Below are 26758 nucleotides of genomic sequence, written 5' to 3' on the forward strand. Positions count from 1 at the left end.
TTATTCTGTTGACCAATAAAGATGTACATAGATTGACTCAGATTTAAATGATCAATGAATGCAATAAAATAAAATAAAGTAGGTAAGAGATGAACAAGGTAACCCATAGTGCATCCTCCAGAGATGAAGGAGCGCAACCATCAGCTGAGACACTGAAACAATTAACTGTCTGTATGCGTGTTTACAAGGGATGTTAACCAGTAATGACAGTTACAAATAGGGCCATGAAGGTGTATCATGTTAGGCAGAGTGCCATTTAGCGAGCAGTGTTTGTCAGCTACAAAAAAAGGTCAGACAATGTGTACACAGATGTGTGACTTTTCAAAGCAGCACAGACGACTAGCAGATCCAAAGAAATCCTCTGTTGTCGCTTTCAGGTGCATTAAAAATGATTTCAAAACCATTACAGCAACTGCCAAAAGATAAACAACAACAGACACATTTACAAAGAAAGTGAAACAGTGGTTAGAAAATTCACCAACATGATGGACCTATAAATACCTCACTATACTATTGGATGGTATACTGATTAGCATGCAACTAAATATAATCACCTTTTGTAGCGGTGATACATCAATTATTTAGCAAACATTTGTGTGTGGTTGGTGTGGGGGTCTGCAGGTCGCCCACCCCCAAGAGGACCAAAGGCAGCCCAAGGCGAGCAGCCTAAAATCTTAGGACCCCTCGAAAGGGTCTACCAAGAGATCGCCATCCTTAAAAAGCTGGACCACGTCAACATCGTCAAGCTGATGGAGGTGAGTGTTCCTCTGTCTTTTGGTTATTCTTGAGCTAAAAAAATAAATGAGTGCTTCACTTGCATTCAGAAACCAACCCATGCTTTAGCTTCTTTTTAGACTTGATGATCGAAACCAAGACATTTTATGAATTTCATGTCATCATCATGTCATCATCAAATCCAAACACACCTAAGTAGAGATGTAAAAGGTGTTAGTCAAAAGCATGTATGTGCATCAGAGGGTAGTCCCAGGGTCATACAGTATTGCGCACAAGAGGTTGGACTGTGTGTTTGTTTGTGGTCGAGAACAGCAAAAACAATAAAAATGTATTCTGTAAGTTTTATTGCTTTTGCCGTATCTTCTATGCTGCTGTAACGAAAAAATGTCCCCTTGCGAGATCAATAAATTCTATCTATCCATCTATCCATCCATTCATCTATCAGAGAGCAATATTTACAGCAAACTAACATTCACAGCAGCATCTGTTTACTGTACCAGCCTGAAGCCATGACATTCTTATAACAAGCTGATCTTTTTAAAGTTCATGAAAATCACAGGGGGAAAAAATGGTAGTTATTGAAATTACTGCAGTTGAAATATTAATCACTGTAGGGCTTTCCTGCTAAATATTTACTGTTCATAAAGCCAATGCAAATAGTAAAGCAAATAACAACAGGACACTGAATTAACCAGCAAAAACAACAGCCATATGATGTCCCTCCCCACCAATTAGGCAACTTGCCAATTGAGGTGAAATCTGTAAGATAACGTCATTTTTCAACAGCAAGCTAAAAACAATCAATTTGCTGAAGGAAAATTGGACAATATGCTGCTCACCATCAGTATGTTCGCATTGTGATCATGCTAGCATGCTCTCATTGGCGTTCAGCTGAAAGCAGCCTGAGCGGCTGCAGTCTGTGCTGTTGTCTATGAAACACACGGTTAATCATAATTTATACACTTGCTTTTCCATTTCGTTCATATTAGGAGTTAAATGAAAAGGAATGGCTTGTGTGCCACTTCATATATCTGATGATAGCATGTGGACATCTGCAGCAGGTTTCAAATCCGTTGTGGTTAGTGTTGTCCTTTAGCTTCAGATAACCTCTGTTGCTGTGTGCTTTGACTCATGCTCTGTATGTGTGTCATATCAGTTTATGTCAGACAAGACGCTGGATAATCCCAGGAAACAGGTGGGCAGTATGAGAGCACATTTATCACACTCATCATGTTTCAGTGACATGTTCTGGGAAAACAGAGGCTTCCACCCTGTTAACAGACCCTTATATATGAAACTGAGGTTTGGGTTTGAAGTTTTGAAGATTAATAGTCTTTAAGTTTCTGCAGAGACGGTTGTTTAGGAAAGATGATATCTGATTTTGAAGACGTGACTCAAGATGAATGCTGCTTCCTTGTGATTTCATCAGAGTGTTTTTCAATCCTGGCCAGATGGCAGGGGGCACCGCCGCCGTGTTCAGGAGTTAAGCTCAGGCAGCCAGTCAGCAGGAAAGCAGTCTGGCTTGTTCGGGTGAAGTATGTGCCAGAAATATAGAGTTTTTAAGTAAAAGTCGAGTATTTCAGCTCCTGTGGGTTTTCTCCAGCAGAGAAGACACGCACGCACGCACACACACACACACACACACACACACACACACACACACACACACACACACACACACACACACACACACACACACACACACACACACACACACACACACAATCTCTCATTTCTTCCCTTCTCTGTCCGCCCTGTTGGCAAAACCTGCTCTCCCTCTCGCATTGTCTCTCCGTTCACCCATTTCAGTGGGCTGTGCTTGGGTCAGGATCACATTCATTAGGGGTATCCAATTGATTCCTGTGAGACTGCAGTCCAGTCCATCTAATTAGAAATATATCTTTTTCCTCGTTTTAAAACATTAAAGCCCACGCTGAGTGGAACAGATTAAAACTGATGAAAGTGATATAGTCATTTGTCACAGATGGTCGGGAAGAGACAGTCAGACCGACCCCGTTCTCATTGAGGCATTTGGTTGTTATGAGAGTCGACGCTTTTATTAAAATCCTAAGCTTAATTTATGCCATTTCCCCAAAAGTCAAGATAGGCTTTTACTTCATCTTAGTCACTGCATTAATCAGTAACTTCAAATAAAATGACTAAGCTACTCATGGTGTGCACTTTGTACACAACAACAGCAGCTCATTCACTGTTTAGTGCTTTTTGTGCTTACAATAAAAAATAGAAATAAGGTGCAAAAAGAAGAATATTTATTTAAGTGAATTGTATGGGACAGTGTTAGCAGACATTCACCTACTGTCGGCTTCACGGCCTGTTAAAACTGGCCTCAGTAAATAGTGCTCCTGTTGCTTTAGAAGTGATTTCCTGCTCTTATTTTTATAGCGCTGTGTGTCCTTGGCAGACGTTTTACCTTCAGCATGGTCATTTAAATTCAGCAGGATGTAATATTTAAACACACGCTCCAGGTGGAGTATGTGTCCAATAAGCAGTCACCTTGCAGAAGCAAAGCGCGGGCCGTGCAGTCCAGTGGGAGAGATGTGTTCATTAAACCGGCAGAGGCTGGATTATCAGAAGCTCCATGCTTATATTCAAAATATCCACCCGATTATCACTTGTGGAAATATTTCCACGAAAGCTCAATATTTACTGAGAGACGTGACCTTAAGGCAGGTCCTGCATTGCATCACTGCATCCTGTAGTGTTAGCTTTAATAATGGGCAGTTTTAAAAGGAAGTGACGAAAATTGATGCATGTGTGTGTTTTTCTTTCTTGTCCAAACTTGGTGCTGACGTTACCAACAAAACAACCCAACTGCCACAACAGCTGGGTCGGAGATGCATGCGTCTTATGCTAGCAAGAGCTAATGTAGCAATGCGGGGCAGCTCACTTCTGTCTAACAACATTTTTTTCATTTTTAAACTCGTACTCTTCGCCCACAACCAACACGGACTCAAATGACATCACTTGAGTCAAAAAAGGATTAATACCATTTCTTGACATATGCAGTTAGGCTCATAAAACAGAAAGTGATGTGTAAAATGTAACTTCGAGAGTCTGACTTGAGGAGGGTGTTTGTGACAATCTAGGTGTAAAATTGTGTGCAGTCCAGACTGTAACTTTTAGATAGATAAGATAATGGATACTGTATGAGAGTGCCAACTTTCAGCTTTGATTTGACTTGGTTTATATCAATACGAAAACATAGTGCCCTGCATTTAAGAGGTTCACATGAAGTCAAGCAAAATGATCATATTCAATATCCCAAACACATCAGTAGACACTTTGAATTTCCCCCAGTTGGCCTTCACCGCAGACAGCGTGCTTGTTGTGAGGTCTGATCTCCAGCAGGTGGAGGATAAGTCCACCTCTTCACACTGAGTGCTCCTGTTTACCTCTGCATTCATCCTGCTGCTTCCGTCAGCCGTGAAATCATCAATAACCGCCTGTGTTTCAGTTCCTTTGACAGCTTTGCATGTCCAAGTCATAACAGAAGCACCACTGTGTTTGACAGACGAGGTGGTTTCTCCACACGTTCCTTCATCTTCACATCAGTTAACTTTCGTTTCATCAGTTGATAGAACTTTGTTCCACATCTCCACCGGTTTCTGCAGCCCCACCTTTCTGTTGTTGTGATTTACCGCGGGTTTGCATGTCATGGTGAATCCTCTGAGGCTCCAGTAATCAGCTCCTCACTAATTGTTGACAGGGAAACTCGTTGGCCTTCATCCTGGAGAGCATGCTTGACTCGCTGGAGAGGCTGAAGTGCTTTTTCTTTACTGTGCAAATGATTTTCTTCTCAAACACACTACTTGTGCACCTCAGTCTATCAGCTCGTTTGAATTTGACTAGTTTTCCTGTGCGCTCCTGCTTTTTTTTAGAATGTACTCTTTGTATCCAGGATTTTTGGGAGAACTTGATATGTTTCAGCTCTTTTAGTCTAGTATTGTGAGAATTTTTTTTTCCTTCATTCAGAAAGGTACAGTGTGGTCAGATAGGAAATGTGGGGAAAGACAGCAGGGGAATGACAGAAAATGCCCAGTTGGTCAGGAACTCGCCAGCTGTTTGTTTTTATTTGACGCCATGCAGCATGCATCCTAAACACTTTTCTGCTCTTAATATTGACAGACAAATCCACCTGAGTCTAAGTGGTAACTCTCAACTCTCGATCAACTCAATAACACTGCATCAGCAATTTGTTTGTCCAGTTACTTTTGAACCTGCAATTTTGTCACTGTGTGGTGAAGGGGGTTTTATGTCCCACACAGTTTTTTTCAGTGATAATATAAAAATACTCAAAATAAAGCTGAGACATAGCAATTTAATATAGTATCCATATTTTATTTGAAACTCATCTCTTCAAAGAGCAAAGTCTGAGAATTCAAAATTGTGAAAATGTCCACATACTTATGGTCTGGACTGTATGTTGCATATTTATAATTGTGATTGGTCAAATTAATGCAAAGCAAACTGTTTTCCAATAGAAAACTGCACCAATTTAACATAAAGTCAGAGGAATCTCTAAAGGGGCTACAGAGGGTTCAGTGTCTCACTCTTTCCCCAGAGACCCCATTATTAGTCCGGCCATGAACCTGGTCAAGTGTCGACTGCAGAGATTGTCAAGTTGCACAAATTTAGCTGAGCTGGTGTTTTAAATTACAGCTCTCATCAACAGCCTAACTTTTGAGAATTACAAGCAGCTTTTTATGAGAATCAAGAAAAAGGCCAAACGTTTCTTTCTAAGGAAGAAAAGACTTTTAAATTCTGCGATGTGTTTGTTCTGAATGCATCATGTCAGCTTTTTAAACAAGAAATATGACATGACATCAGATCGCAGAACCACCTTCACTGTACCTCCAGGACCTACTGTCTGTTCTCCAGTCATGCTGGTTGTGTTGATGTTGCAGGTGCTGGATGACCCAACAGAGGACAACCTTCACATGGGTATGCTCACCATGCTTTTCCTTGTCCAAAATCCTTTCACTCAATCTTTGTCCCCTTTCTCGCTCACCCTTTGGCACTTGACACATATGCCACCAACAAGTGTTCATATAATTTATTCAGTATTCAGGCTGTCTCCTGTTTCCCTCCACACCACCTCAGGGCTCACACATTATGCAGAAACCTTCCATCCGCACTGCAAGGTCACAGTTCGTGTAAAAATCTTCATGAGCACAATCATTGCTCTGTACGATGAATAATGTGAAGCCTCGGTGGCAGCAGTGGTCAAACGCAGGTGAATGAATGAATAAAATGTTTGGTCTCACGTGCTTCTATTTCCCTCTCCTTCCCTCTCTGACAGTGTTTGAGCTGATGCGGAAGGGGTGAGTAGAGAACATGTCCTTTTATTTTTGAATAATTCAAGGCTCATCTCTGTTCGTCTACCTTCACTTCCTCATTTCTCCATCCCTCAGTCCCTGCCTCTGTCTCGGCAGCCTTCGTTATTCCACGCTGACACAGTGTGGGTGTTTATTCCATCTCAGGCTTCAAAGGGATTCATAACACTCTTAGGCTTTCACAGTTATTACCAGTGGCAGCCAGCTCTGTAAGTGTTTCAGGTCCTGATGCGAGAGCCATTTCTTCCTCCACCGCTAAAGATTTGTGAGGATCCAATCATGTGAGACCTTTGGTTATTATAAGGGAATGGAGGTAGGAGGGTGGGGGGGAAGCCAGTATCAATCACATATGTGCATATGTAAGGCATATTCCCCTTTTCATAAAAAGATGCTCTGTTTGTTAGCCTTTTCACAGTGAAGTGTTTGTTCTCTGGGAAAAAGATGATAGGCAGTTGAGCTGCTATTAATACAGCTACAACTACTGATATAAAAATAATAATTTCTTCTGTCCTGCTGCTTTTATACATAAAGATGTGGCTAAAAATGCTGCTACTGTTGCTTCTACTGTTATTTCTACAGCTACTAATACTGCAGGTGAAACAGATTCTATCTATCAAGATTTAATATCTGCCTTTACAATGGTAAAAACAATTTTATGAGTTAGCTCTACCAATGAGGTTTGTCTGTTTGTGTTTGTCAGCAGCATTATGGAAAAGCTGCTGTGCTGATTTTCTTGAAACGTGACGGAAGGGTGTATCATGATAGCTCGGCTCGTATTAGCATTTGCACAGTCACTCTGAACGGCAGATCAATCAGTGACCAGTGACGGTGGTTAACAGCGTTTGTCCCGCCCCTCCTTCACTGTGATTGGACTACTGGTGACAGTGATGAGCGCTGCGCTCATTTTTCTCAACTCTCGCTGACTGGGAAAAAAAACTGAACGTTAAGAGTTCAGCGCGGAATAAACGCTCAGCGCCTCATCAAGCTGCTGGCGTTCATTAAAACGATTTAAAATATATGCTGTACTCGGGGGGGGGATGCTTAGGTAGGTAGTTGCAGCAATGGCAGACTGTCGGCCGGTTTCGCCACATGCTAATTGGTTAAAATGAACCCAAGGTCTACGCCCAGTAGGATGGAACGTCTGCAAAAGATTCCCTATGGAGGATGCCCAGACCCAGATATTCAAGCAGTGAGACTAGGTCTGGTTTGCACCTGGATAGAAGGGTGTATCACAGGTTAAGGAAGAACCCATTAAATCTGGAGTGGGTCAGAATCACGGGGTGGATGCACAAATTATTTTTCACTTTTATTAAAATTGCAAGATCCATCTTAAAATCCAGTAGATTGTATGAAAGTTCAGCAGTGATAAAACATTCTTAATACAGCAAGCAGTTGTTATGGAGCACCACAGTTAGCCTGGCTGCGTTGGACTAGTGTTCACAGCTTCAGTCCTCACTGTGATGATAGTCTGGAAGCCCCTTTTGCGTTAAGGTTCTCTCAGCCAGTCTGAAAGGCGGGCGAATCACTGACCAGTCAGGGGTCGAAGTGCAGTGACGTTAAGTAGTTCGTGGTGGTTAGTATGTGGTGGTCAATGCTGATTGGTTAATGGCTGCCCCAATAGTTTCAAAACAAGTCAAAGGTCTGCACCCAGTATGATGCAACTACTGCGAACAGTCCCCAATGGAGCGTGTCCAGACCCACATATTCACACAGAACTAGGGAAAGGAATTTGGTGATCCGCACCTTGACTGGCAGGTTCACCGACAGGGCCAGGAAAGAGACAGATAGAGACATATCAAGCAAAAATGTACTGAAATATGACAATGAGTTGAAATATTTTATTTTGATTGTTCCCCTTGAGCATGTACAAGCAATATACAAACAATCCATAAATGATTCATAACAATAAAATGCTATGGTGTATTTGTAGCTGAAAGGACGTTTTTCAGGTGTTAGTTGATGTCTTTGTTTCATAACTGATGCATACACATAATACTTGATACTAAAGTATGACATAATCCTGTAACAGCATATGTGTTTAGTAGATAAACATAATTATAGATTCAAATAGTTAATATTTGATCATTGTGAGGCTCACTGGGATACTTGTGAAGCTCAGTGATGGAATCTCTTTGAAGAAAGTCGGCTGACAAGAAAAATATTTGAGATAAACAAATCCTTGGCTCCTGATCAAAAGACATGTCTGCATTGTTCTACAACTCTGAGTTTGTTGATGCATTTTTATAACGAAAAACTGGACATTTGTTTGTTCAGAGAATCTGTGTCTACTCTGAGTGAAGAGCAGTGCTGATGACTTATTGTCCTCTTTTTACTGAGCTGCACAATACCTTGGTTATTAAGATGAAAACAGAATGATTTTGTAAATATGGATGATGCACAAACCCTGAGTTGGTTGTTCATACATGAAACATTTAGCTGAGTTAGAGAAAGCCAGGCACATGATAAAAAAAAAAAAAGGTGCTGTTTTTTCAGGATATGCAGTGAATATTCTTTTGAAAATACTTTTTTTTTTTTTTTCCCCAGAAGATGCTTGTTTTATAAAATAGGGCTGTCCTATAATCCAATGTGGAATAGGAAGGAATAAAAGTAAGATAAACGAACTCTGAAAACATGTAATAGATACATAACATATCACACTGTAAAACTGATCAGCTAATGAATGAATACCGTCATTGAAAAATCTTTAAACCCATATCAGAACTATTCTAGATTTTACTTGTTGCTTCATTACACTCCTATCATAGTTTCTCTTATGCAGATGTGTGTTTGTAACTCGAACAGTTAATGTTGGAAAAATGAGTTTTAGTTATTAACCAACATGTATACTGCTTACATTTATAATAGATTGTTTTATAGTGTATTCATTGTTTCTCTGTTGCTGATAAATGGTTCATGTTGCAGAAATTATGATGGATTCATTTAGAAAACAATCTCTATATGTTACCCTAAACACAAATACATGTATATATTTATATATTGTTTGGCTATGCAGCATTGTTTATATGTATATATATATATATATATATATATGTTTATTTATGTCCTTTGACAAATCTTCCACTCAGCCAATCGGATACGAAGCCGTGTTTGGTTTGGATTTCCTGTTTGTTGTTGAGCATCAGTGATGTTTGATCAGAATTCTTTAATCAGGAGACAAACTCCAGTTCCAAAAATGAAACAACTGATACAACATAATCTGTGGATTTTGTTTGTCATGTTCTCTGTGTCTGTTTCTCTTCCACGTTGCCTGCCTGTGTGGATCTGTAGTCCAGTGATGGAGGTGCCCACAGACAATCCTCTGTCAGAGGAGCAGGCACGCTTATACTTCAGAGACGTCATCCTGGGCATAGAGTACTGTAAGTACCTCACACACATGGAGTGGCTGAAGTGATTCGGAGCCTGGCCTGTCTGTGACGTGTTTAAGTGAACTAAATGTACACATTTTTAGCGATTCATTCTTTCGTGCAGCACTTCAAGCACCTCAAGCGCTATATGTAGTTTTCAGGTTGTTTCTAGTGGCCAGGAAAGCATTAGATATGGTATTACTAATACCATACTAGCCCTCTTAACATACACAGTATGATATTATAAGTGTAAAAGGTTTAGCAGAAACATGTCCTACAGTACGCTCTCCTGCTACTCTCTAAAAAACAATGAAACAATAGTATTTCTCTTTTGATTTTTATCTGAAGGAACAAGGTGTTGTTGACCCTGTGCTTCCCTGCCCCCGAGGCCGGCTGCAGTTGTGTGCTGTCCACCTCGTCAGTATCGAGCTTTTGTTTAGTGGAAAGTTTTTTTTTCTCAAGCTCGGTCCTCATTTACTGTAGTGGATCACTTTCAGCAGGCTCTGAGCCTAATGACTGAGGATTAATGCTGTTCTGAGGTCCATCTTGAAAATAAGGTTACAGAGACTCATAACAAAAACTGCCCACATGACGTTTATGTTGTTGTTGTTGTTGTTGTTGTTGTTGTTGTTGTTGTTGTTGTTTTCAACAGAATTGTAAAAACACTTATTGAGGGCCTACACCTAAGTTCTCAACCTTTTTGGCTTGTTTATTTTTTCAAATTTATTGTTTTTGTTAAATCCGTTAATAGTACAGCTCTACATTCTAATGTAATAAAATACAGTTGCCACAGCTACCTCCTCTCAGCCCTTAAAAACAGCAAAGATAAAACAGAAAGTAATCAACAATGAAAAAATAAATAATCAATCATGAGTCAACAATGGTAAAATCGTAACACTAAAGGTTCATGTGCAATCTTATCTATATGACTTGAAGTCAATAAATACTCATGGAGCTGTAAAGTGCATGTTCATTGTTCCATCAGCCTGAAGGTAGAAACTGTCTTTGAGGCATCTGGTCCAAGCTCTGATGCTCTGTAACCTTTATCCTGATGGAAGGAGGGAGAGCAGGCCGTGCTCGGTGGCTGCTGTCCCGCTCCGGGCCTTCTTTTTACCGCGGCTGATGTAAATATCCTGAATCGGAGGCAGTGGTGCTTCTATAATTTGTTATGTTTTTGTTGCTGTCCTTCTGGGAGAGAGATGCTCGTAGCGCTTCGCCGTCAATCGCTGCCATCTTGAGCGCTTTGTGATGCTTTACAAAATTCAGTGACTAGTCGTTGGGTCGAGTTTCAGATGACAATGAGTTCCACCAAAGAGACATTTCACCTCTAAACTTCTCATATGGTTGCTGTTTAAAATCCTGAAAGTTAAAATGATCCTGAATTTTGCAAAAAGGAAAGAGAAGAAGGAAATGATCAGTCTTAAAGAACAAGCAGGAATTTATTTGTTTCGTTCTTTCCTTCCTTATTAATCATCTCATGACCCCCAGATAGTGACACTTGGAGGGGGCCCAAACCCCAAGGTTAGAAACCACTGGACTAAACTACCGAGCTGTAAATAAAGTAGTTAAATATTGTAGCTTTCACTGCTGCTTACTCACCAATACATTACACATAAAAAATAATACTTCTTCCACTACTGTCCAACTGTGTGGTCCAAACTGATTTCTTGTCAAATTTCTCAACAACTCATGATCAGACTGAACCTCCCATTTACTGTGTATGTTCCTCACAGCATCTTTCCTAATTATTTTGGTGGTCCCCAAGTCTGGCAGCATCTTGTCCCATGACAAAGTATCTCAATAATAAATGTCCCAGTTTCCATATTATGGTTCCCAAAAGACATCTGGGAAGAAGGAAGAAATACAAAAAAATCTGTTTACTGTAGCAGATTGTTATGAAATTTACTGACTGCATTCATACTACCATAGGGGAGAAACCTTTTTCTTTTTTCTTCTTTTTAATTTAATTACTTTTGGTTTTCCTTGAGCTTTTCTGCGCCCTGAGGGAACGGCTTATATTTTTACCCCTTCTTCTTCCACGGGTCCACGACTCACATAATCATCAGGATGTTGTCGGTCTGATTATTAATAGTAATAATAAAAATATGATAAATGACTTACTCTTTTTTTTACCCTCAGTGCACTACCAGAAGATAGTCCACCGGGACATCAAGCCTTCGAACTTGTTGCTGGGGGACGACGGCCATGTGAAGATAGCAGACTTTGGAGTCAGTAACCAGTTTGAGGGAAACGATGCTTTGCTGTCCGGCACTGCTGGAACGCCTGCATTTATGGCACCGGAGACTCTGTCAGACAAACGCAAGAGCTTCAGCGGAAAGGTGAGTGAACGTTATCAATATATATCACATTATATGTCCGGTGTGTGTGTGTGTGTGTGTGTGTGTGTGTGTGTGTGTGTGTGTGTGTGTGTGTGTGTGTGTGTGTGTGTGTGTGTGTGTGTGTGTGTGTGTGTGTGTGTGTGTGTGTGTGTGTGTGTGTGTGTGTGTGTGTGTGTGTGTATCCCTAAGTTTGTTGAACTAGCTGCAGAAGCTACAAATGCTATTTTAAGCCTCAACCCCATGATTAAAAAATTAGAACCTTTAAGCTAGGATGAAATTGCAGGACTTTGCTGGCCTGTAAATCATCATGAGTGTCAGCTTGTATTAAGAAGTAGGAAGCCGGTAATACCAGGATAAAGAAATCGAACAATGTAATCTATTTGACATACCATTTATTGATTTGGGAACGTTTCCCATCATTATACTGTGTCTGTTTCTACAGTTAGTGAATGTTCGCTCACATTTATGAAGGATAATATTTCACTAATCTGTAATGATTGGATTGATTACCACCTGCCTCGCTACTAAATCTATATTATCTGCAAGCCAACTCATTACGAGGCTTTATGTTTTTCTGTATCACAATAAAAAAGTGATTGATGAAAATCTTCTGTAAGATTTGTAAAGGGTTATTAACTGCAGTCAATTTCTGCCTGATTATACCGACCTCTGTTTCATGCAATATAGTTAATGGCTTAAACCTGAAGAAAACACTTTTACCATTAAATGTAGAAACATATATTACTTTATTTATTTAGCTTCATGAAAATATATTACACTTGCACTTCTTTTTACATTTCCTGGTTTCAGTCTTTGATGTGCACAGGGAGCACTCGGTTGAAAATCTTAAAAAAAGGAGGTTGGAAGATGCTTTTTGTTCATTTTAAAACAACAGTAACACTTACACACTTAATATTGCTCGTACGTGTAGCTTAAAAGTTGCCATTAATTCTGAGACCCGCATTCTTATGTTGTTGACTTTAGTTTGTGTAAATGAACAACTTGTTTTACATGTAAAGAGATTGTACACGCCGGCATCTCTACACCAGTAGCTGGTGGTCAGAGGGTTTAATATATGAAGACACTTGACATCATATTCTTGCTCAACATTGTCGGTACGGGTCGTGTTCCTTCCTCCACTGGTCGAATAAAAATCCAGACTGGGGGACTTGATTAAAGAAGGATTTTGCATGTTCATAAAATAAGGGGCCAAAATAGAACAGTTGATTGCAGACAGGAAGCTATCAAGGTGTAAGAGTCATTCAAGTGTCTCAGCCTGCTGTTTCTTCAAGCTTTCAAGAAATATATCCAGTCCTGTTCCCCCTTTCTCTCTGATTAGTCTCGCACCCGTCAAGATTTGGATTTCTTCACACCATGTTCCAAAGGGCACATAAATCAGAAGTGAAATTTTTAATATCCGACACTCATATGTCACTTAACACCCCCCCCCTCAGTTGTCAGTCCCAGCGGTACGTTGTGTGTCTGATAACGTGTCGGTGGCATTGCGATAAATTTCCCAGGTTCAGAGGGCCAGTTTAATCAAGGCATTTCTTTAAAGGAACAGAAAAGGATTTCCAATAGAGCAACAGGGAGAGACAGAGAGGCTGGGTGAGAGACAAAGAGCATGATGGGTAGCAGCATAGCCGCTTCTTTCTGATCACACAAACCCATCTTCAAGGTCTCTGACAGTAGATACCCCACAGAAATAACCTTAAAATGTGCCATAAATCACTGAAAGCAGTCTGCTTTGATTCAGGCCATTGTGTCTGTCAGTGAAAGTACGTGCGGGCATCACTGTGGTGTGTCTCTAAATGTATATTTTTCAGTCTGTTTGCCATTCAGTTGCATTTAATGTCACTTTCTTGAAGGCACTGGACGTGTGGGCCATAGGAGTTACCCTCTACTGTTTCGTCTTTGGAAAGGCAAGTCTGCACATGTTCTGTCTCTCTGTCATTCATCAGCATCTGGTCTATAAATCGTCACAGTAAAGGCTGGATTAGGTGTCATTTTCACAGACTTGCCTGCTTGTTAACAGCACCCAGTGGCACTTCAGTAGGACTGTTTTATGTTCCTGATACAGCAGCTTCCGAGTGCCATTTTTCATTTTAATGAAAACAAGAGGCTGATTGCTGCTGCTGTTATTTGTCTTGGCTGTCTTTAGGGGTTCTGGTTTTCTCCGGTCCTCTAGTAATTCAGTGTACCTTCCTTTCCTCTGTTCTATCCGCAGTGCCCGTTTATTGACGAGTACATATTGGCTTTGCACAATAAGATAAGGACCAAGCCTGTGGATTTCCCAGAGACGTAAGTCCATCACCTGCATCCTACTCTCTCTTACTCTTTATTAAAAAATACAGAAGTGTTGTTCCAACCACCTCCAGTCCGTAGCTGAAGTCGATCGCCTTTTCCGTTGGGTATCATTTCATCTGCATCTCAGTCGCAAAAACATTTCCTTCTATTTTCTTTTGTTACAAATTGCACCAACACAAATATAAATAGCTTGGCACAGCATTCAGTACCAGCACACGGTAAATGTCACCTGCATGTGATCAAAACAGGCACAGAAAAAGCAGGCGAAGGCATCAGCAGCCTGGACACACAGAAACCGATGTGCCTCCCCGATCTTCCTTTCACCTAAAAGGTTAAAGAAAACCTTCTGGGGTGAATAAGGCTGAAAAGACAGGGAGAGAACAAAAGATAAGCAGTCAGAAAGAAGAGAGACCGAGGGAACACGCTAAGGAAGCACAAACAGTCAATGTGAAGGAGACATGAGTGGCGTATGAGGATTGTAAATGTAAATCTTCCCACAATGGGCTGAAGAGACGGATGTGCAGAGAGCTCATTCATTAGATACTACCGTCCTCCCAAATAATGGAGTCATGTACCAATCAATGACAATGAGCACCTTGTTGTTAGCGTTGGTAGGGCCATACTGTTGGTGTAGTGCAGTAAATATCATGTCACTGCCAGTATAATAAATGGCTGAGCTCACATAAACTTATTTTACTGAGATACTGAAGGACTTCTCCTGTCATGCTTTTCTTTCAAATTTTCTGTCTTTTTCTGTTGTAAGTGAAATGTAACAGATATGATCATTTGTAAATCAAAATCAGCTTTTTATCATAGTTTTGTCTACCTGTAATCATGTATCTATTACTTTTAGCTATTTTAACTGTTTATCTATTGCTTATAGTTTGAAATTGGAACCTTACGTCTAGCTAGCTAATTATCAAGCTATCTAACTATTTTAGCTTTTATTTTTTGGGCTTTTTTAGCTATTATTTTTAACCTTTTTTTTATTATTATTTGGTTAACTATTAGTTTCAACTATTTACTCATTATTTCAACCATTTATCAGCACATATTGAAAATTATCTTCACTGTTTATCCGTTAAGATAGATAGTTATTTAACTGTTTTAACCATCCCAAAACTTAAAGCAGCTGACTATTTCAACCATTCAGCCATGACTTTTGGCTAATTGTTAAAGCTTGTTACTGGCCCAGCTGCTTACTACTTTTAACCTTGGGGTCATCAGGTGTTATAGCTGATTTAATACAAAGATATGTTGTGGACGTATGTGTGTATATTTGTTTGTTTATTTGATCCAACTTAGATTTATATCATGCTACAATCTTTCAAAAATGCCGTGCAGTACAAGTAGCCACGGTTGGGAATCACTGTTCTGAAAAAGAGCCTGTTGTGTTCACAGCGAGTTTAGGAATATGTTTTAGGAGTTAAATGTGTAACAACATGGGTACCAAAAATGACAGAGGGTCTTAATCACCATCTCTGCCAATCTTTCCAATCTTTCCAATATCCTAATATAAGTATCACCTTAAAGATGAGAAAATTTAAACTTCTGCAGCAAATAGAATATTACATACTGACTCAAGGACATTTTGTTATGTCGATTTTTCGATTAACTTTATTTTAAAAGCCCGTATTCAAAGTCGAGTTTTAGTGCAAAATTCTTTCAACTTGTTCATGAGCTCGTCACCCGTAGATGTTGAGGGACAGGAACGTGTTGGTCATTTTTTAAGCGTTGTGTTTTTCCGTTGACAGTCCAGAGAATTGAAATGGTGACCCTGTGGTCCTGAGCCCACCTCTCCAACAGCTCGCTCTCAAACTAACATCAAGCTGTGGTTTTCTGACCTGTCTCCGCCACCATGGAGGCGCTCTCAGCCATGTTTGTTGTTGTTCTTGTAAATTACGCATGTAAAATATGTCATTTCTCTGAGTAACAATACATCAGAATATTGGCATTATGACGATATGAATTATTTTATTATAACACCAACCTCATTGTAAACTATATGATATAGCCCACCCTTACTCTCAAGTTAGTAAATTCTGTTTGCTGCAACTTCAGTCTGTTTATAATGAATTGTGGTCCTGCTGAATCCACATCTCATAATATAATCATAAGATGCAGAAAAAAATGTCACAGCCTGATACAAATAGGACGTGGATGACTTTAGGGTGCGGGTTCTCATCATGTACAAATAAGCCCGTCTCCAAAAACCTTCCCCAGATCATTATCTTGTGCATTTGCAGACTAACGATCAGTGAAGAGCTGCGGACTCTGATCCTGCGAATGTTGGACAAGAACCCGGACACCAGGATCACCATCCCTGAGATCAAGGTAACATAAAGAACAGAACATGTACAGTGAGATCAGAAGTTTAGACACCCGCTGTTCAGGATGACAGGCAGCTCATTTCACTGTTCACGTCCACACACAACGCAACTCTGCTCTTCTCCCCCGTGATTGGCTTGTCAGACTCTGACCTCACCGTGGTCTATAGAATAGGGTTCATTAGACATGCTGCGTTTGTTTAGGACATAATGAAACCTGTTTGCCCACCATGGAGGACTGGGAGGGTCCAGGACCAGCTATGAGCAAATCACATCCCCCACTACCAGTCGTGTATCCATGACACGATCTAATCACTTGTCAGTGAGTCATTCTTTCACCAAAGACTCTTTGTGTTTAGGGAACAAGAGATGAAGAGGATGGCAGGCATCATGCATGTCCCTTTGCACATGTACACACATGCACTTACTCAAACACTTTTCTTGGCACACTTCAGTCATGTTACATTTTATAGAAATTGTAGCAGACTAATGCAATTCTATTTTAAGTTTGAGTCAATTCACAGTTTGTATTCATGTTCTAGTAGTTTTGTTACTCACTGTCATTTAACCACAGTCCACAAAAGTGAACTGCCAGAGACTTAAAGTTGCTTGAAATAAGTAACTAATGACTATGTGCATGAATCGGAGTGACGCTGACTGATTTGAAACATAAGCAGATCTTCTGGTGTCCTCCTGGATTATGGAGATTTTTTTGATTGATACGTTTGAGAAAAGTGAATTTACAACTTAAATCATAACATCTAGAGGCAACCATATTATTTAGGATGTTTATGGTTAATGATTGTGTTTGACTTTCCAACAACAGTTGTATAAATATTTTGTCTTTGTCTTTGAAGAGCTGGATTTCAAAACTTCCCAAATAGCCTTGAAGAAGTGCCTGCAAGCATTTTAAAGAATATTTTTTTAGTTAATTCTGTCAAATCCAAAGTAAAGACCACAACCAGCAATGAATTGATCCTATCAGCAATTGTTGCCCGTTGAGCCAGATGTAAACGATAACCGGATGACTCAGCATGGGATGTTTATGAGCAACTGGGAAGTGGGAAAGTTCCAACATCCAAATGGGGAATAGACCTGAACGCCTGTTGAAAGAAGGGATATCCCTGTACGAACAGTCAGTGGGAGGTGTTTGAGAGCTCTGAGAAGGAGGTTTGACGTCACTTGAAAAGGCAGCGTTTGCTGTGAAAAGTAAGAAATGTAATTGCTTTGCGCACAAACAAGGTGAGAATAAGGGGAATTAGCCCAGCTTGGTTAGCCTAGCTGTTCTAGTTTGGTAACTGTTAAAAATAAAAAATGGCAGCACATCAAAACAACAAATCCAGTTACAAAAATATTGACCTCCTGTGTTGGTTTATGTGGATGATGATGAGGTTTTTTGTCTTTTCTTCTGTATTCAGAACAGCAGAAATTGAGCAGATTTTCTGGAGGCGCCACGCTGTCTGTTTGTTTTCCTCATGTGAACACTCAACTAAAAAGTGGGATGTTTCCCAATTCCCATCTTTCTGAATACACAATTATTCCTCTGTGCCATAGAGCTGCATCGCCATCAGACATGTTGGCTTGTCATTGCAGGAAATTCTAAGGTATATTAATGATGGCTACACTCCACTCAGGGGAGGTCCTACGTTTGTGCGTGCTGGTTCACTGACACGGCTCACAGGGACACTTCATGGACCTGAGCCATCAATAATTCCACCTGTTCTTTTCTTACTGTGACAAGTAAAAATGTTGTCTGTGAAAAAGGTCTAGTGTTGTCCAAAAACACCAAATCTGCTGCTGAAAATAAGAATAAAAAGGCCAGAGCTGTCAGCAACAGACAGAGCAGGGAGCGAATATCAGCCCGGTAATTGTATATCCCTAAAACTATCTCACAAGTCACAGTGATGCATTTATCACTCAAGCAACTCTTCAGGCTTTGCAGTTGGGTTTTTGTAGAATAACAATAGTAATCACAAGTGATGGCTGCCTGGCTGGTGGACTCGCTCGCAAGAAGCATGTCTGGCTTTAGAAAACAGCCGGTAGTAATGACAAATATGAGCGTTGAGCTGGACGAGAGCTTCGTCATGATTTAAAAACCGCAGTCACACTTTGAAATATTTTATACATAAAACAATACACAGAGCACCGAATGTCTTACTGGGATTTAAACTGCCACACTGACTGCCCATCCTGGATTTTTTAAAGCCTGCTCTGAGTTTCTGCGGCGCCTCCGGGTGATTGTCATGTTATGAAACTGTCCTCTTTCGTTGCTCTCCGTATGCGTTTAGATGGACCAGTGGGTGACCCAGGGAGGCACTGACCCTTTGCCTCTGGAGGAAGAGCACTGCTCTGCTGTGGAGGTGACAGAAGAGGACATCCAGAACTCGGTGAAGTTATTTCCCAGCCTCTCTGCAGTGGTAAGAAACACTTGAGTGTTCACCTTTCATCAAGCACTTTTGCATCAAATTGAAACGTTTAAGCACTCAGAGGAGCCGCTCCTTAACAACCGTTATCCCCTCTTAACCGTGATTTTGAAACAGCACTGTTCACCTTCACAGAGGTCAACGTTTCCTTTGTCTTCGTTCAACCCTGAAACAAAACAAAAGGTTCTCCAGCTAGAATCTTCCTGTATCCTGAAAGCTTTTCGTTTGGTGGCACCCTGTTTTAATCCCTGAATGCAGGAAATCAAGATTCTGAACCATCTGGCTCCATAACTTCTTTAATGTTGCAGTAATTTGGAAACGAGCTCGAAAAATGGAAAACACTTGCACAGTATAGCAGACCCTCATATCTGGCTCCTTTAAATTATCCATACTAATTACCCGCTGACTCGCCCAATTAAGATGTAGCCTATGTTCTGCAAAACTACCTTAACAAGAAAATCTTACCAATTAAAAATATTATGCACACAAGATTAGAATTACCAGACTGTAACAGACAGGTTTCTGATTACCAGTTAATGAGGGAGGGCCTAACAGGTCATCACATTGTCATTGATTCAATATGTTCATTTAAACTATTTAGAAATAAAGAAACATGTCGTAAACCAGTAAATTGACATTTTAGAAGTGTATTTGTATGGAGCTCTTACATTTGTAAAACTTTTTTTACTGCACACCTCATGCTGATGGAAGAGCAGATCGGTATTGATCGGCCCTAGCTACCAAGCATGGCATAAAAAAATAGCAGCCACGAGCAATAACAGCACTAACTACCTAAGACTAGAGAAAGTTAGCTCTTCAGGTGGTTGGAAATCAACTGTAATTTCATCTCACAACTATTATTGAGCAGCAAAGATTAACAGCAGACAAAGGGGGACCTCCTGCGCGACTTTTTCACCATAAAAAAGTTGTTTTAGTACGTGTCCTGCTGTTTGTCCCACGTCATTCTGGGTATCAGCAACATTAGCATGTATTAACTTCCTTGTTTTCACCGTCAAAACACTGTAAACCGCACATCAGTGTCTGAAGTTAACAATAACTTTAAACTCAGATTCTTGCAGTGTTTACATGGAAAGCTTCACTCATTACAAACTGTGTCAGTAAATTATTTTATTTAACAGCCGCAGGGACTCTTGTATTTTTTTTGGAACTTTATAAGCGTAAAGATTTGATGCATTTTTCATCCGAAAGCATCAGTCTGCACCTCTTATCAGTGGTCGCAAAGATATCGGACATTTTCCAGTAATTAGCTCCGAGGTTTGTTCTGCCTGTGGCACAAAATCTACTTATCATGTTCATCTCATTTAAGGTCAGAGTCCTTCTGCTTTGTTTTCCGCTCATCTCGTGCACATCTCACGACGGTATCAGCCATAAGCCCACCGGCCTGCTGCTCAGAACGAGTTCAAGACAAAACGACATCCTCTTTGTAAACCCCCCCCTGTGTTTGTGAACGTGTCAGATCTTGGTGAAGGCCATGCTGAGGAAGCGTTCCTTCAGTAACCCCTTCGAGTGCCCGAGCAGGCGAGAGGAGAGGTCCATGTCTGCACCTGGCAGCCTGCTCATGTAAGCACACACACTCCCTGACATCATCACATCCACATTTCACTACTGAATATCTCAAACATAAAGACAAAATCACACAAGCACAATCTTACTGGTGACACTGCTCAGGATTCTGACAAAGACACACCTGTCTCCTTTTTCTGCTGTATCAGGTTAACTAGCATTCATTCTTGCAGTAGCAGCTGCTGCTTTGTGTTGCCATAGCACCATAATTAATTATTTCATTGTATGCAGTGGAGCTTACAGCTTTTATAAGTGTTTCTTTGTGTGTTGCTTTTAGCTTTCAAGGCTAGAAGGATTCAGAGTCACACAGAATGACAGCCGCGAGCGCCTCCGGCTGACTTTGGATTTTCTGTTTCATGGATTGAAAGCATCACAGGGGGAAATGGCCAATCGTCTCGGCCCATCGGGAAATTTTGATATATACAGCCAAGGGCGAGTTGGAGCATCTATAGCTGTTCCCTGCCGGGGCAATATTCTGTTAGATGGTCCAGCAGACTTTGTCATGAAGATGGACCATTGTTGTGCTGAAAGTGGAGCTGATGCTAATCTCCCATTGTGAGAGCTTTATTAGATGATTTCTCCTCTATCTAGCCTGAGGTTTCCCCTGTTACACTCCAGGCTGTCAGAGAGCTGCTATCTGAGGTGAAGGTGTTTTTAGAGGACAAGTGGGGAATTTGAAATAACACTGCCCCCTGCTGGAAAATGATAAAACAAGGTCTTGTTTTGGTTCATGAAACCATAAACTGAAATGTTGAATCTGTACAGGTACTGTCTTAGCACTGGCTTTCATTGTGAAACATTATTTATCTACACAAATGGGACCATAACCAAAATCACTACAAGGCTCTGAGCGCCTTAAGAGCTGCTCTTCTTCCAAACCTGACTGAAGCTTTCACACTTTTAAGAAAGGCTGATGAAACATGAATTAAATGATCGAGTAGAAAACAACTGCAGTCAGAGCGATGCCTCAGTCGTGGGTCAAATAGTTCCCTTCTGGATTTATGGGTAATGTGGTTTCACATTGTGAGACGGATGTTCCCAGTCATCTTTACCATAATCACATTTTTAAACAAATTACTCAACTATATCACAATTTATTAACAAAAACAGATCTGATTAGATGGGAGGCGTGGTGGTACAACACGGACGCCTGACAGCAAGAAGATTTTAGGTCCGAACCCTGGCCGTAGTACTTTGACTTCTTCCCACCATCCAAACACATGCACGACAGGTTAATTGGTGATTCTAAATTGCCCGTAGGTGTGAATGAGAGCGTGCGTGCATGTCTGTTTCTGTCTGTGACAGACTGGCGACCTGTCCAGGGTGTAACCCTGCCTTCGCCCAAAAGTGAGCTGTGATAGGCTCCAGCCCCCCCGTGACTCTGTTCAGGATAAAGCGGGTATAGATAATGGAAGATCTGATCAACTCTGCGGATCTTGTTTCTAATATCATCATTAAGCTGTAAAACATTACCCCTCTGCTCCTGTAACCAATTCAACTCTTTAGATGCTGCAAATAAATCATTTCTTTCGAGCTTCCCGTGGACACCCATGTTGATTATTTACATTTAGAATCGTGAGTCATGGAAAGCTGGAAGCTCTGAATTTTAAATGTTAAACGTGGAAATTTGTTTGTCCCAAAATATTCCACTTACATTTGGAGGCAGTTTGAACTTAAACTCCGAAGTAATTTATAGGTTTAAATAGATTATTTATTATTATTGTATTATTATATTGGATGATGAATTATCAGAACTAATATTGAAATGTAAAAAATATCTTCACCTAGTACCTTCCTGTTGGGGGGGTGGGTCCTGTCCACCTGCGAGCATGTCTTTGCCCTCTCACCTGTGACCTCTCCATCTTTTCTCCCACTGTGCTGCAGGGACTCATGGCCCTTCCGGCCCTCTTTTAAACTCCACCCCTCACTCAGGTAACACTTTGTGCGAAGCAGTCCGGCACACTGTCTGTCCCTCATCTTATACCGGCCGCCGCGCCCCTCATCATCATCGTAGACCCATCAGCTCTTGCTTATCCCCATCACGAGAAGTGATGCAGCAGCCGCTCCCGCAGCTGTCTTCTCAGAGATTGTTGTGTCATCTCCCCGCTGCTGTCATTTAAACGCTGTGTCACATTGATAAAGCATTCTGTGTGTTTTTAAACATTCATCATGATACGGAAACGGGAAAAGAGCTTTTCTGAGAGATGAAGCTGAACAGTGTGACCGTTTAGATCAGAGAGGCTGTCCAGCTTGAAATGATGAAAAGAAATGCAGATCTTGACTTCTTTCTCTCTGTGTCTCCTTTGTTGTTTTAGAAAGGGCAGCACAGGAGACGGACCCAGAGAAGGGGAGCTGGAGGACCTGCATGAAGACGAGCCCTCCTCTTGAGTCATAATGACACTCCTGTGAACAGAGCTTGGTCTTGAACGCTGCTCCCTTTACATCCCTTTGCTTGAACCGCACCTTCATCCACACGTTTCCCAAAAAATCTGCGACACAACACAAACGTCAAAAGCATTTGGACGGTCAGACTTGCTGTTCTTCTTGGTTCCTGTTAGCTTCTTTCTTACCGCAGTTTCTCCCTCTCTACTTCTAGCTTCTGGGCACAAAGTTTGATCTCCGACGTTGCTTTTCTTAACTGCTCAACCACTTACTGTTGTGACTGGCATCAGTGAGCCGATAACAGGAACTCTGGATCATTAACAGTTTACATTATTGTTCCGGGAAAAGATGAGAACATGTTTGACTGCCGGCCTTTAAACTAACATGGAAAAAGAAGATTTTTTTTCATGCATGGTGAATAATTAGGCCTCATTATCAGACTGTCATAATCACACGGAGATAAGAAAACCCTTTTCAAGACTAATCATAGACTTCAGCATGTAAATGACACTGTCGCCTCCTCAGTGAACTACAGGGCTCTTGTTTTCTGATCAGTCATTTTAAATTTGTACATAGATGTCTTGAGGTGTCTGTTTTATCGTCTCTACCCATTTTCTCGTATCTGTGCAGTCGGTAACTTTTATTTTGAAGCAGGGTGATGAAGGTCAGTCCTCTTCGCAGAGCCTGGCAGAGGGAAAGCAGTCAGTTGTCTGAAAGGACCGTAGCTTTGCTCTGCTTGACCACATTTCATAGTGCGCTTCCTGGCCGTGTGATGTGTAATTGTTTTTGTGTTAGGGTTCATTTCACGCTTCCTCTCCGACTCCGTTATGTGTTGTTTGTCGGATGATTTCTGTTCTCTGATGCTGTCGCTTTCTTTTCATATCATTCTATACTGATGTGATAGAATGGCGAGTGTGAAAAGACTTTTAAAAAATACTGTAATTGCCGATACTTTAAATAATTCCACTTCCAATTTAGAAGCATATTATTATACGACACTCTTGGAGGCAGAGCTGAAGTAAATACTGATGGGTGCTCTTGCAGAAGAAATTTAATCAACTTGCGCAAAGTTAATCAAGCTGAAGGGACTGAACACAAACTATTCGGGGGGGAAACTTGTGTATGTTTACTGATGTGCACAGAGTCATAAAAGTGCACTCAACAGTCCTGGTACTGGTTTCTGCCTCTGCTGCAGCTTTGGCACAGAGTTGTTTATTTAACTTGTTTGAATTCTTTCCTCCTCTTTTGGCAGCCTGACGCGTCGCCTCTGTGAAAGAAAGACTCAGAGGGCTCTGATCGCTTTAAAAGGAGCATGTCAATGTCATGATTAGGTCCAGGCTGCCAACAACAACACCACTTCCCCATCCACTTCAGCACCCTCCCCAGTGTGGCTGATTAGAAGCAGCAAGCGCTGCAGCCTTTTGCCTTTCCTCAATTAGTCCTGCCCTCAGTATCCTCCAGTGAAGGATGCTAACTGAAGCGCAGAGGGCAGACGGGGACTGGTAGACTCTGAACGATGCAGCATGTCACATGGCCTTGTTGAGCTGCTGTGTTTAGGGGATTATCTCCACAAGGGCACCCTAATCATGAATGCTGTTGACATTAGAGAGTCGACTGTATTACCATGTGGGTACTGAAGAATGTAAAGCTTTGTGTCTGTTGTTTTCAGCTTCATGTTCAATGAAATAATCTGGATGAGAGCATTTATAATGCTTTTTTGAACCAAAAAGTGTGACATGATGTGTTATATTTGCTGTATTTATTTCCTAAAAAGCTCTTCATTTTGAATATATATATATATATATATTTTTTTTTAATGCCATTTGTCTGAACTTTTGTCCATGTCAGAGGTGCAATATTGCTGTCATCTTTATCACTGTGTTATTGGCCCGTCCCCCTGCTGTCTGAGCTCCAGGGCCACTTATCCTTCAATGTGTAATTGTGTTGAAGCTAAAACACGGCTTACATTTAAATAATTGCACTTTTCAACTCACAGATACGTGTTCATATTATTGTGATTACTAGCTGCCATGAAACAATGTACAGTTTCCGATGAAAAGAAAACCTGTGTGGCTCACCTGTAAAAGACCATATGTACTGTGCTTTTTGAAGCATTACTCTTTGCTATCGATCTGCATGCCACAGCAGCGCTACTTGGTTTTTTTTTGAGAATTTTCACAAACAACTTTTCATGTTTGAGAAAAGGATGTAACAGCTACAGTCCGAAGACTGGTTTTGAATCGTTGTTTTTGTTGTGCATCTCCACACCAGATCAGATTTGGGAATGTTTTTTTACCGGGGGCAAGCGACTTCTAGATTTTACTGCTGAAACGCTGTAAAACCCCACGCATGGCTCAGAGTACTGGAGCAGCGCAGTGATGGATGATCACTAACTGTCCTCGAAGAGGAAACATTTAACTCTCCCACTATAGTCCACTTTTAATGTTAACTTCGTTTCCTGTCCCACTTTTCCATCTCTGTTACTTACAAGCATACATTGGCTGCAACCCAGTATCAGGCCAGAGCACGTCATACACCCACCAGTCCATGATACCGTGACAGTGAAACGTTTTGTGTCACCAAGGTGTGAAAGCTAAACTGCCTCAGGTTTAGGCACCAAAACAACTAAGTTAAGTTTAGGAACAGGGTGAAAATTTGGAATTTTACCTCACAGAAGTTACCTAATATACATCACTTAATGTACGTTAAGTAAGTCATTTAAATACATTATGTTGTGTATGGACCATACTTTACTTAAAAGAAATCCACATGGATTTTTGTTGTCTCAGACTAGGTGGTTGAATGTTTTTTTTACATCCAATCCATACCGACATCCTACTTACACAGACTTTCTCATATATGCGTGTTCACTCGTAGGCGAAGCAAAACATGACACTGACATGGTATCCTCTCGTGGACTGACGGGTGTATTACACATGTTGTGATACCAGGCTGTACTATGTATCCAGAGTTTTTAAACACTGAACTGTTTTTTGGTTCACATTGCGTTACTCTGTGGCCATTTATAAAGCCCTTTACAGTAACATTATTGAACTGAGATGTACAAGAAAAAGAAAAGTTTTTTTTTTTTTTTACACCTTAATTAAACATGTGTCAATCAACCCATATAGGCCACACCCATTCCGCCTCCAGAGATTTCCCTCATTTTTTGCCAATTTTCACACAATTTTGCACATAACTCCCCACCACTGATCGCATCATGTTTGTGTGGTTCTACAGCACAATACATTTTGAAATGGCCAAAAATGTGTGGGCACGCATATGAGTCTTGAAATACCGCACAATTGATCCTTGTTAACAGCCTTCAGGTTTCAGGTTGGTGATTTTCCATCACTGCTTGCTGCAGATCTGCAGATCCCAAATGCACAATAATGACTCAAAAGCACTGGATCCTGCGGCTTAGTCAGATGCCTGCTTTCTCCCAGAACGCTCCCTTGCTTTGTGTCGATACTGCATTGAAAAACAGAATGACGAAAAATCAATGGGTGTAGTTGCCACAGGAAGTGAGTGGCAGGACCAATTTTATTGTGATTTCAGGTCATAAATATATCCAAAGGAGGAGTGGAGGAGGAGTGTGGGAGCGTGAGTGTCTACATAATGTGATGTCAGGGACTCTTGTATCACTGCTGTGTATCTTATGTGACTGTCCTGATGTGTGTGTCGAAGGTGCCTGCTGTCTCTGTGTTCCTGGGTGTCTGTCTCGTGTTGTCTTGTGCATTTCTCTGAATGTACTCACTCGCCTGTGTCAAGTCCCTAAATCCAAAGCATGTCACATCCCTATTGAATGCAGTTGTTACAATGTAAATATGTACCAATATATATAAATAAGCTATTTTTTGCATGCTTTTTGTACACGTAAACATAATCAAAGACAATAAAAATAAAGAGAAGAAAATCGGAATCCTTTTGATATTTTTGGTC

At 40.9% G+C, this 26758-nt stretch overlaps 1 protein-coding gene across 2 annotated transcripts in view; it reads left to right on the forward strand.

The window, feature by feature from the left end:
- camkk1a (calcium/calmodulin-dependent protein kinase kinase 1, alpha a) overlaps positions 1–26732 on the forward strand; it is a 65845-nt gene extending 39113 nt beyond the window's left edge. Inside the window, exons 6-17 of one of the 2 annotated variants that reach the window (XM_069700740.1) lie at positions 622–755; positions 5661–5697; positions 6056–6077; positions 9378–9466; positions 11594–11793; positions 13662–13715; positions 14021–14094; positions 16347–16434; positions 18716–18844; positions 20328–20431; positions 22319–22366; positions 22750–26732. In XM_069700740.1, the coding sequence (XP_069556841.1) occupies positions 622–755; positions 5661–5697; positions 6056–6077; positions 9378–9466; positions 11594–11793; positions 13662–13715; positions 14021–14094; positions 16347–16434; positions 18716–18844; positions 20328–20431; positions 22319–22366; positions 22750–22822 (1052 nt within the window). In that variant the 3' untranslated portion in view covers positions 22823–26732. The remainder of the gene's footprint in view (positions 1–621; positions 756–5660; positions 5698–6055; positions 6078–9377; positions 9467–11593; positions 11794–13661; positions 13716–14020; positions 14095–16346; positions 16435–18715; positions 18845–20327; positions 20432–22318; positions 22367–22749) is intronic. The other variant, XM_069700741.1, reaches the window with a different exon arrangement.
- Positions 26733–26758: the final 26 nt, after the last annotated feature.

Source organism: Brachyistius frenatus, unplaced genomic scaffold, assembly GCF_029030835.1.
Source record: "Brachyistius frenatus isolate BFR_SWC_R1_liver_20210118 unplaced genomic scaffold, ASM2903083v1 Contig_34, whole genome shotgun sequence".
NCBI lineage: Eukaryota > Metazoa > Chordata > Actinopteri > Embiotocidae > Brachyistius > Brachyistius frenatus.